Here is a 12,070-nt window from a genome sequence, read left to right on the forward strand (position 1 = left end):
CCAAATGAACTGAAAACTTAAATCCACATAAAAATCTGCACACGTTTATAGCAGCTTTATCTCCATTCTTTCTGCCTATCCAAGTTCTGCTTATCTGTTACTACCTTTTCAAACCTCATTACCTCCAATGAAGCTATCTGTGGAATGAATGACTTCTCTAAAGTCTTGTAGTACCTGCAGAAGTGCTGTCTAATAAAAATATGATATGAGCCAGGCAGATGTTTTTAAATTTTCTAGTAGCTAAATTAAAAAAGTAAAAGAAACAGGTGAATTTTATGAAATATTTATTTAACCTAACATATCCATTATATAATACATCAATAAAAAAATGAATGATACATTTTATGTTATTTTTTTCATACTGTCTTAAAAATTAAGTGTGTTTTCTACACTGACAGTACACCTCATTGAGACTAGCCACATTTCAAGTGCTCCACAGCAACATGTGGACAGTGGCTACCGTATTCGACAGCACATACTTACAGAAGCAATTATGCAATTCAGCACAAGATTATCAGGTGTAGGCAGGCAGAAGATGGGTCCTCCATAAAAATCAGACCCATAAGTGGAGAATGGTCAGCCCTTGACATCCTTATGACAGTTGATGCTCCATTTTCAGAGCCACAGAGAAAAATGTGGGAGGTGACTGCTATGAACTGAATGTTTGTATTCCCCTCACCCTAGTTCATAAATTGAAGCCTAATCCCCAGTGTGACAGTATTTGGAGACAGGGCCTTTGGAAGGTAATGAGATCAAAAGGTTGGAGCACTCATGATGGGATTAGTGCCCTAATAAGAAGAAACAGAAGAGAGCTTGCTTCTGTTCTCTGTGGGCCAAGTGTGGACACAGATAGAAGGCACTGTCTATAAGCCAGGAAGCCAGTTCTCACCAGATGCCAAATCTGCTGACACTTTGATCTTGGACTTCCCAGCATCTAGAACTGTGAGAAATATTTTTTAAGGCACCCAGACTATATGGTATTCTGTTATCGCAGCCTGAGCTGGCAGAGACAGTAACCAGTCACCCAGGTAATGTGCTAATGAGATGATTCTCTCCTCATAAACAAGAGCCAGTCAGTTCAGTGAGAGGACAGCAGAGGAGGCTTCTCTGTCTTAGTACAGAGAGAACACAGGGAGAGTGCACACGAGAACGGGAGAGCTGACGCTAGCACATCAAAGTCTTAAATTAGGCATAACTAGTCATGTACAGAGCTAGAAGTTACCATTGTTCATGAGAACTGGATAGGATTTTTGAATCTGGATCCAAGAGACTGGTATAACTGGTATAACATAATGCTGGTTGATCATACTAAGCCAAGGATTGTTCCTTGGATATAGAAAAGTGTATGTCATTAAAAGACAAATGCCTCAGTTTAGTAAACAAAATAATTATTTCCAGGGAAACATTTCAAATTCAAAAATCTATGGCAAACAGTGAATTCTGTCACTGAAAGTCTCAGAAAAGACTTACATTTGCATGGTGGGTAGATTTTTACTTAAACGCTCCTTATCACCCTCTAGCTCAAATATAAACATCTGGTTATTGCTGCCACCTGTCTGTACAAAATATTCTCATTTCCAATAAACCTGCTTTTGTGCCCTCTGTTCTAGTCAAACATATCCCTGGTGACTTTCTCAACAAGGTGATTTCCTGCCAGTTTTGCACCAGCCCTGTGGCTTTAGAACACCTTGTGTGCCACAGTGAAACCCTACTCCTCTGAAAAGGGAAAGGAAATGAACCATGATCTTGCTTAACCTGCATCTTCAATCATTATATTTCATCTTCTTTAAACCAATCCCTCCATTCTTTCAGTGATACTTTTTTTTTTTTTTTTTTAATGAGAACTTCTTATTTACATTACTCTCTGCCTGGAAGGCATGTGAGACTTGGTGCTGAGCTCAGCTAATTAGCATGACACGCTTGGCTAAACAGTTCTCCAGAAAAGCAGCTTGGCTATGGGAGATGCAGAGGCTGACAGGGAAGATTAGGAGGGAAGGCTCCCATGGTAGCTTCCTCTCTTTACCAAAGCTTAAATTTGGAATAGCCTTTCTCCTCCAAGCTTAGGGGAACAATAATGGCAAATACAATAATGTTTCAAAAGGAAAAAAAGATTGAAACTCAAAAAATTAGAATTTCTTTTTCTAAACCCAATTCTTCGCTGCATTGAAGAGGGGCAGGTGGGAAATGACCCCTTCAGGGGAGGGAGCCCTGACCAGGACTTGCTCGGGTTAAAGGAAACTGGTCACAGCCAAGCTTCTACTCTTGGGTTCATAGACTTTTACTTAGCAGAGCCCTTTAGTGAGTTTGGGTTTGGAGACGGAGGCAAAGCTGTTTGATATGAGACAGTAACAAAGATGTAGAGAGCAGGAAGCTAGCATTTGGGGTGGGGGGTGGCCAAGAAGATGGTCATAAGCCAGGGCCCCCAAAATAGTGCCACCATCTTGAAATTTCCCCTGGCAGGGGGAGGGGAATAGCTGGTAAATTGTCATGACAATGTTGCCTGGATTTCTGATTTAATCTATCACCTATCCTACGGTGTCCTGCAATTTCCTTATGTTATTCCACATCTTCAGTGAAATTCTGCTACATCCAACAACATCTTATTTATGGTATTGGAAGGAGGGGCTGCTAGTATTCAACGTGGGGCAAAAGGGACCAAGAAGAGAGGAGGCTACCAGTAGAAACTGAGTAATGGTTTGGATGAATAGATCAGAAAAATGCCATCACTGAAGAAATCAACAGAAGTACTGACTGGAGGGAGAGGAGGGGAACTTCCCAAAGTAAGTGGGTTGAGAGTTCCACTGTCTTATTTGGATATTAAAGAGAGGTCTCAGAAAGCTGTAAGATTTGAGAACATCTGGTTCCTATAATTGCTTGCTGGCATTAAAATACTTTAGTAATCTATCAGTTCCATGGTCTCCAACTGTATTTCTCGGAGTAGTAAAATTGTAGGGACTGCTGGGATAACCACCTTTTTATTGTACTATGCAGAGATTTTAACAACCAATCTTCCCATTGTTTCATATAATAAATGGCATTTTAACACACATAGGCAAAATGGAAAGGGAATAATCTCTGAAATTTAAAAAAAAATTTTGTTTTTTATAAAAATTTTTTCACGAAAAAGTTTAGTTTTTATCTGAAATAATCTCATACTTTCGACCTATTAGAACTATGTAGTTTACTTTATTTAGCATCAGCTTATAGAGTCCTTAAATCTTTCTTCACTTATTCATTCCCCCCACCCCCCCAAACATTGGTAAACCTCTATGGGCCAAGCACTGTGCTAGACACTGGGGTACAGAGATGAACATGACTCTGCCCTTATCCTCAATATCTCGTGGTTTTCTAGCAAAGTCAAGCAGATTATCCCAGCTGCAAACAGCATAACCTGCGCTGCAGTGCAGTAGAGGAACTGGCATTATACTAAGGGCAGAAAGGCCAAACAGTAGTTCAAAAGCAGTCAGCCTAGCTCTAAGCAGAAGTGCAAGACACACTAAAGCCTGATGATAGGACTGACTTTGCACAGATTGCTTGTTCTCTTATCAATAACTTAGGAGGAAATTGACAGTACACCCCAGAGGTCCTGGAGTTTTTTAGACTTTTATTTGTTCTGAGTCAGTCGCAGGGCTGGGAACACACCTCATATGTGACAGGTCAGCTGGCCCATACCACACGTTGGGCAGAAAGAGGTCCCTTAGGTGGGGTTCGGAGAATAAAAACTGCCCCCTCCCGCTTGTCTATAATGGGGTGGCTCTGCACACAGTCACTCCGCTCACTTCAGGACACAGGGCCTGAAAGTCATAGGAGGACAGGACAGGGTGAGCGCTGCGCGGCCATGGCCACAGCCCCTTAGGATGCAGTGCCAGGGTGGAGATGGAGCACCTGCTCAGTACAGAGCTGGGAGATGTCTGGGAGGGCAGGGCGGTAGGCACATGGGTCCCTCCAGCTCAGTCCTGCCCCAAGTTGCCAGGTCTCTGAGTTCCGATCCTCAGTGAGAGTAAGAGAGGGAGGCATATCATGGCACCCCAACGACCTGTTCCTGAAGCTCCGGGGAGCAGGGAACCCTGGCGCAGCCCTACATACACACACGTTCATACGGGAAGTCGAACCCGAGACAGGTACAGTGGTGAGTTTTCTCTTTTCTCTGTGCCCCAGAGGGAACCATATGAAAGGGAAAAAATCGAACTATGTTTTTCTCGCATTATATAATCACAGAGTATAGGTGTCAAAGGGATAGTTGCTGGAAGTCAGTCCCCCCCTTGCCTCACGTCACTTCTTGTCAGAAGTAGGTCTAAAATTGTCACACGGTTATCCATCCTAATTTAAAATCAACATCTCAATAGATGAGGGGGTGGCCGCCGCTCCAACGTCTCTGGCCAGGTCTCCTGGCTGCTCGGGAGCACAGACGTGTGACAGGGGCACAGAAACGCAGGAAGCGGCTGTGAACGCGGAGGACCCGCAGCCCGCGGCGCCCGCACACCGTCCCGCGTCCGCTCCCCCGCCGCGCCCCCCTCCCGGCGCGCTGCGGCGCTGGAGGGTCGGCCGGGTCCCAACGAAATGTGTCCTTCCCCGCAGCGGGTTAGCAACAGAGTTGCGGTCCTTGCCCTCCGTGACCCTAGAAATCACGACTTTCCTCGACGGAGGCCCAGTAGGTGGCCAGGACGCGCAGACCGCGCGGCGAGCCAGCGCCTCGGGAAAGCCCAGAAAGGCCGGCAGCCGGGCGCGGGGAGGCGCGGGGAGGCGCGGGATGGAGTCGGAGCGCTTCCCAAGGCGGGCTGCGGACGACGCGGCGCTCGGGCTGCGCGGGGATCGCTCGCAACCAGAAGCGGAGCCAGGGGCCCCCGGCGCCCGAGGTCTCCCGAGGCCGACCGCCAAACGACCCAAAGCCGCCGCGGCGCCCGGAGACCCGGCAAGTTCCCGGGAGCCGAGGGGGCGAGCGCGTGTCTTACCTGGCCGGGCTGGCTGGTGTAGGTGAAGGAGTAGATGTCCTCGGTGCCCACGTCCACCACCCCGCTGTAGACGCGATCGAAATCGGCGTCCCTGGCAGGGTGCTGGGGGTCGGGGCGCCGCGCGAGGGGCTGCGCGGGGCTGCGGGGGGCCGCCGCCCGCAGGAGCCAGGGCAGCGCGCAGAGCAGCGCGAGCCGCGGGCCGCCGCGCATGGTGGGCGCGCGGCCGGGCGCGCAGCCGGCGCTTCCGAAGCCCCCCGCGGGCGGGCCGGCGGGCGGGCGCGGGCTTCAGCGCGGGGCGGGCGATGCCGGGCAAGCCCCGCGGGCCAGAGCCCCGAGCGTGACCGGTTTCCGAAAGGTCGATCGAACACTGCTGCGGCGGCGGAGGGTCTCCCCGGGAGGTCGCGGGCGGGGGTCAGGGGAGCCGGGGGTGCGGCGGCCCGGAGCTGCAGCTTCGCTCTCGGGCTTTTAAGTCCGTTTCCTTCCCCCTCCCCGTCTCATTTCTCAGAAGCTCCCCCTCACCTAGCCAGAGCGCTTCCCCTTCAGCCTCAAAAAAAAAAAAAAAAAAGGCGTTGGAGACATTAAAAAGAAATACCCACTAGTCTCGAAGAGTCTACCTGACGAGCCACTGAGCAGGAAATTCAATCCGTTTCCAATAAACGTGCACCCCGGCTGCAAGAGAGGAAACAGAAAGCGGCGGAGCCCAGCCCGGAGAGGGCGCCGGGCCGCCCGCAGCCGGCTACCTGCGGCGCTCCCCCCGCGGGCGGCGGCGGGCCGCGCGTCCCCGTCCGGGCGCCCGCCCTGCCTCCGCGCCACCTCCCGTTCTCCGGGGACAGCCTCTCCTCCTCACCTCTCTCTCTAACCATCTGTGTATGCAAACATGTACAGTCATTAAAAAAAATAAATAGGTCTGGGTAAGCGGCGGATTTCGACACCGCCGCAGCCGGGTCCGGAAGTCGGCTAAGGGGCGGGAGTGCCCGGGTTCGAGCGGGAGGCACGTCTTTTCGCCCAGTCTCTGGGCTGTTTTCACACCCGGGAATGACTTCTCAGGTTCTGAAAGATTCCCTAGGATTCTGTATTTATTTATTTATTTTTCCCCCCCAAAAGAGAGAAACCCAGCCTACCATGAAAAGAATCTTTTTCTGGCAAAAAATAGGGGATTCCATGGAAGCAGTTACAAAGCCAGGTAAAGGGCGTGGTGAAAAGAGCATCGCTTGGAAACCCTTGGAGAACATGGAACAGTCAGAGTTCAGGTGTGGAAGAGAACTCTCTGTTTTATTTCAGTTTTAAGTTATTTGTAAACTAGAAAAGCTATAGTTGCGCCCAACCTGAAGGAATATTTAAAAAGACACCGAGAAGAAATAGGTCTTTTTCAAACAGTGAAGATTAGAGGTTAAAATCCTAGCACTTACCATTCAAAGGCAGGGTTTTTTTGTTGTTTGTTTTTTTGGTTTTTGGTGTTTTTTTTTTACTTCGTTGGATTCCTACAATTTATTAAAACTTCAAAAATTAGTGCAATACATCTGGTATAAAGTTTTATAACTGCACAGTCAGAAAACAATGCTGATGGAACATGGAGTTCGACAACTCCTTATTAGGATAATTTTTACTTTTTAAAAAATGTTCTTGAAAATATGTGGCATAAAGACAAAAATCACTAATTCAATGAAGAGTCGAGTGGTAAAGGTTAAAATAGAGCTCACTGATTTTAAAAAACATAACATTGTAACTTCATTCAGAATTTGAATAATTTCAAAGTGCTGTATTTAAAATGTCTATGTCTCCTTTTAGAATTTAACAAAATGTCATAAACTTGAAGTCTATGACGCCCTTCAAGGTCAGTTGGCCTGGCCAGTTCAAGCACTCACTTGAGTGGCCGTATCCTGGAGTCTTACTCAACACTAGGAGATATGAGCAACTGGCTCTTTCACAAGGCGACCCCTTCTTTTGGGAACAAATGTCTCATTAGAAAGAAATGTTCACATTCTAATTGAAATGTGCCTCTCTTTCACTTACAGGCATGAGTTCTGCCCACTGGAGCCATAGGAATAAAGCTAATCCTTCTTCCACATAACAGCCTCAGTAGATATTTGAAGAGAGCTGTGACCCTCAAGGCTGGGAGAGGCAGCTGGGGTTTGGAGGAAATAAATGCCAGACGTGACAAACTGAAAATAGACAGTGGAGGTGGAAGGCTCCTATGTGAACGGAAAGATTCAGAGCCCCTCCAGGATGTGGTCTAACTGGTGACATAACACATAGATTAAGGAACCTCATAACTTAAAGATACCTTCTTTTTTGAGAGAAGGAAGGGGTGACTTGCTCTTTGCCTAGGGGTGTGCCAGAGTAGGGGTATAAATCCTCTGAACTCCCAAATATTGGCCGAGTTGCCTGCTCAGGTTCCATCTGAGTGTATTGCTTTCCTACAAATTAATCATAGCCTGCTTTTGCTATTATTGGTTGTCTCTTGTTTGAATTCATTCCTGCAAGCAACACAAGAACTGAGAGTGCAGCGTACTGTCTCTGGCCAGGGGTTGTCTCTGGCCAGAGACCCCTTGACCATTCCTACAAGCAAGACAAGAACTGGGAGTGCAGTACTGTCTCTGGCCAGAGACCCCCTGACACTACCTTTAAACAATGAAGTTAGAAGCAATTGGGATAGATTATCACAGCACAGAACCCAAAATATTTATTTTAAAGCCATTATAGAGGATATCTATACCAGACAATTTGAGTGCTATATTACAAATCATTCTGTACTATGATATAATCCTAATTCTAGTTCAAATCCATTGAATAACTTTAGGTAATTAACCTCCCAGGATCACAAGATTGCTGTAAGGATAAAAGAGGGAAAGAATGCACCAGAAAGTGTATAGACAGTTTAAAATGTTACACAAGTAAATATTATTGTAGGACTCCTAGTTCAATAGCTAAAGAGTAAAATATGATCTGTCAGCCAGGTTTCTAAAATATCCACAGTGCAAAGCTTCCACTGTGAGAGACTGAATGTACAAATACTGGCCAGACCATATATGACAATAGACCTTTGATTCACCTCATGAGGAAATGGCCCAGAACAGTTAGGACTTGATCAGTGACTGTCAACCTCCCCAATTTTTGCCCCTACTTTCAACTCAAGATAAATCAGAGAAAGCCAAATATGCTCCCCAAACCATACAATACCCTGCTTCAAGTTAGCAGGTCTCCTGCTTCCCATGTCACCAAGATCTAATCAGAGCATTTCTGATACCTTCGCTTTCCCCCCACTACTTCTCAAATGGAACTGTAATATTCAATGCATACCAGAGGGACTATTTCTTCATGTGTGGGCCAATGCTCCAACCACTGAACCACACTGACCGTGGCTAAAGTTAACCTTATTGTTGAGAGTATTACAGATGTCCCGCATTTTTCCCGCATTGGCCCCCTCTACCCAGCTCCCGCCCCACCACAGGCCTTCACTGCACTATTGTCTGTGTCCACGAGCTACACATATATACCTTATAAGTTCTTTGGCTAATCTCTTCTCACTCCTCTCTCCCCCCTTCCCTCTGAGATTCGTCTGTTCCATGTTTCCATGTCTCTGGACCCAATTTGTTCGTCAATTTATTTTGTTCATTAGATTCTGCAGATAAGTGAGATCATGGGATATTTGTCTTTCTCTGACTGGCTTATTTCGCGTAGCATAATATTCTCCAGGTCCCTCCATGCTCTCTCAAAGGGTAAGACAGCCTTCTTTTTTATAGCTGTATAGTATTCCATTGTGTAAATGTACCGCATCTTTTTTACCCACTCATCTACTGATGGGCACTTGGGCTGCTTCCAGATCTTAGCTATTGTAAATTGTGCTGTTATGAACATAGGGGTGCATAAGTTCTTTGTGATTGGTGTTTCAGGATTCCTAGGATATATTCCTAGAAGTGGGATCACTGGGTCAAATGGCAGCTCCATTTTTAATTTTTTGAGGAAACTCCACACTGTTTTCCATAGTGGCTGCACCAGTCTGCACTCCCACTAGGGTTCCTTTTTCTCCACACCCTCGCCAGCGCTTGTTGTTTGTTGATGGAGCCATTCTGACAGGTGTGAAGTGATACCTCATTGTAGTTTTAATTTGCATCTCTCTGATGATTAGTGACATTGAGCATTTTTTCATATGTCTTTTGGCCATCTGTATGTCCTCTTTGGAGAAGTGTGTATTTAGGTCCTTTGTCCATTTTTTAATTGGATTGTTTGTCTTCCTGGTGTTGAGTCGTATGAGTTCTTTATATATTTTGAAAATTAACCCCTTACCAGATATATCATTGTCAGATAAGTTCTTCCATATAGTGGGTTCTCTTTTCATTTTGAGGATGGTTTCTTTTGCTGTGCAGATTTTTAGTTTGAAGTCCCATTTGTTTATTTTCTCCTTTGTTTCTCTTGCGCTACAAGATGTATCTATGAAAATTCTGCTACATAAGATGTCTGAGATTTTGCTGCCTATGTTTTCTTCTAAGACTTTTATGGTTTCATGACTTACATTTAAATCTTTTATCCATTTTGAGTTTATTCTTGTGTATGGCGTAAGTTGGTGGCCTAGTTTCATTTTTTGCATATACTTGTCCAATTTTCCAAACACCGCTTATTGAAGAGACGGTCTTTGCTCCATTGTATGCTCTTGCCTCCTCTGTCAAATATTAATTGAGTGTAGTGGCTTGGGTCAATTTCTGGGTTCTCTGTTCTGTTACATTGATCTATATGCCTATTCTGTGCCAGTACCAGGCTGTTTTGATTACAGTGGCTTTATAGTATAATTTGATATCTGGTATTGTTATCCCTCCAACTTTGTTCTACTTTCTCAAGATTTCTGTGGCTATTTGGGGTCTCTTTTGGTTCCATATAAATATTTGGAGGATTTGTTCTAGATCTGTAAAATATGGTGTTGGTATCAAGGCCTTTTTTTTAAAAAAGCACAATTTCTATTTATTTTTTTCCAGAGAACTTTTCTTCAGTCCTTAAGGACTTCGCTCCTTACATGGGCTTTGGTGGAGGTCATGGGACAGCACCTGCAGGTCTAAATCGGGGTGCGGGTGTTCAGTCCTTCTAGGCTTCACAAGAATGATTCCTGTCTACCTTGCTGTGAATGGCACAGCTCACACAGTGATGTAGTTTCACATACAGCTTGGGAAGCATATAGGCATCAAAGACACTCGCTTCAGAAATGTTCCTAACCGCTGAGGTCTCAACTATATTTCGAATAACAAACTTCTTAATGGCCTTGTCCTTGGGCACACATTGGGCGCAGTTGGTGCAACGAATAGGCTGCACATGGCTGTGGCCTTTTTTGGCACAACAATTGCTCCTTCTTTTCTTGGTCATCTTGGAAGCGAGGGCCAGAGAGAGAGTATACCAAGGCCATTTCATAACCTACACTAACCCTTGTAATATTCCTGCCTTGCCAGTAAAGAAACCAAATTGACAAGAATATTGATTTGTTCAAGATCTCAGGGACATCAGTACAATTTTTATTCCTCCCTTTCCATTAGGATCTAATACTAAACACTGTCCTGTCAACAGTTCTTCCCCAAACCACCTGCTTCACTGCAGTGGATTATTGCTCTGCCTTTCTCTGAGTGTCCCTACACCAGAATAATTCAACATCTTTTTGCCTCATTGGAGAGGACAATACCCTACATGGACACCTAAGCCCAAAGGGTTCACTGAAGCCCCTCCTATTTTCTTAGGTTTGTAATCAAGAATTAAAGGGTCCAAATTTCCCTTGTGATCCAGTGGCGTTTTTTTTGTTGTTGTTGTTCAAAATGTTACAGATGTCCCTTTTTCTCCCCAATGACCCATTTCACCCCATCCCACCCCCCTCCCCAGTCCCTCTCCACACCATTGTTCGTGTCATTGGGCTGTGCATATATGCATATAAGTTTTTTGGTTAATCTCTCTCCCTCCACCCACCTGCCCCCCTCCATCCCTCTGAGATTCCTCAGTCTGATCCATGCTTCTATGTCACTGGATCTATTTTGTTCATAAGTTTATTTTGTTCTTTAGATTCCACATATAAGTGAGATCATGTGATGTTTGTCTTTCTCTGCCTGGATTATTTCGCTTAGCATAATATTCTCCAGGTCCCTCCATGTTGTCCCAAAGGGTACGAGATCCTTCTTCCTTACAGCTGCGTAGTATTCCATAGTATAAATGTCCCACACCTTTTTCTATTCACTTATCTACTGATTCAGTTTTTATATAAAATATAGATGATTTCCTACTTTATTCAGAGAAGCCTGGAAAACGGATTCCACTTACTTGTTCTCAGCCTCAGCAGGAAAGGAAAATATAATTTCAAAAAAGGTGGATTAAAATTTTGCCAAAATACAGTCCATAATTTATTATTTATTTTTTAAAAAATATATCTTTATTGATTTCAGAGAGAGGAAAGGAGAGGGAGAGAGAGAGAGATAGAAACATCAATGATGAGAAAGTCATTGATCAAGCCCACAACCTGGGCATGTGCCCTGACTGGGAATCGAACCCTGATCACCTGGATCCCAGGTCAACCCTCAACCGCTGAGCCACGCCCGGCCGGGCTACAGTCCATAATTTAAGGCATGGCCTATTTAAGGAGTGGAAAACGTTCTCTCATGACAGGCTAGAGACTATTCAGACTTACCCTAGACTCCTTGCAAAACTACAATTGAGATAATGTCTAGGTCTAAGTGAACAGCTCAGAAAGTGGGTGCAAATTTTTCTGAGATTGTGATATCGTTTTATGAAATGGCTGTCTTCAGTAAGAACCACTCTCTTTGGGGAGCCCAAGTATTAAACAAACCTTCTATAATCCAAAGAAGGTCTGCAATAGTGTGCTTCCTTAGACATCCCCTAACAACAACAAAAACCCGTTTGTCTATTTGAATGTTCTTGGCAAACCTTGGGGTTTTAATTCAACTTCATGGGAACCATCAAAAACCCATCACTATTGTAGCCTCATCCTCAATCCAGTTGCAAAGGCTGACACCCCTCGTCTTAGGGCAATCCTGCCACTGCAAAACATGCCAATGCTTCTGCTGAATTTATTCTAGGCTCCCTGCTTGACCTTATGGTTCCTTAGGCAGACTTTACTACTGACTGAAAACACA

The 12,070-nt window shown here is 45.2% G+C and overlaps 1 protein-coding gene and 1 pseudogene across 2 annotated transcripts in view; both read right to left on the reverse strand.

The window, feature by feature from the left end:
* SIDT1 (SID1 transmembrane family member 1) overlaps positions 1-5,177 on the reverse strand; it is a 73,666-nt gene extending 68,489 nt beyond the window's left edge. Inside the window, exon 1 of the mRNA XM_081139421.1 lies at positions 4,953-5,177. Within this exon, the coding sequence (XP_080995547.1) occupies positions 4,953-5,162 (210 nt within the window). The 5' untranslated portion in view covers positions 5,163-5,177. The remainder of the gene's footprint in view (positions 1-4,952) is intronic.
* A 4,704-nt stretch (positions 5,178-9,881) lies between these two features.
* On the reverse strand, positions 9,882-10,310 carry LOC308557576 (small ribosomal subunit protein eS26 pseudogene; annotated as a pseudogene). Its single transcript has one exon. The product of its transcript is annotated as a small ribosomal subunit protein eS26 pseudogene (transcript).
* Positions 10,311-12,070: the final 1,760 nt, after the last annotated feature.

This window comes from Miniopterus schreibersii, assembly GCF_964146895.1.
Source record: "Miniopterus schreibersii genome assembly, chromosome: 5".
Classification (NCBI taxonomy): Eukaryota; Metazoa; Chordata; class Mammalia; order Chiroptera; family Miniopteridae; genus Miniopterus; species Miniopterus schreibersii.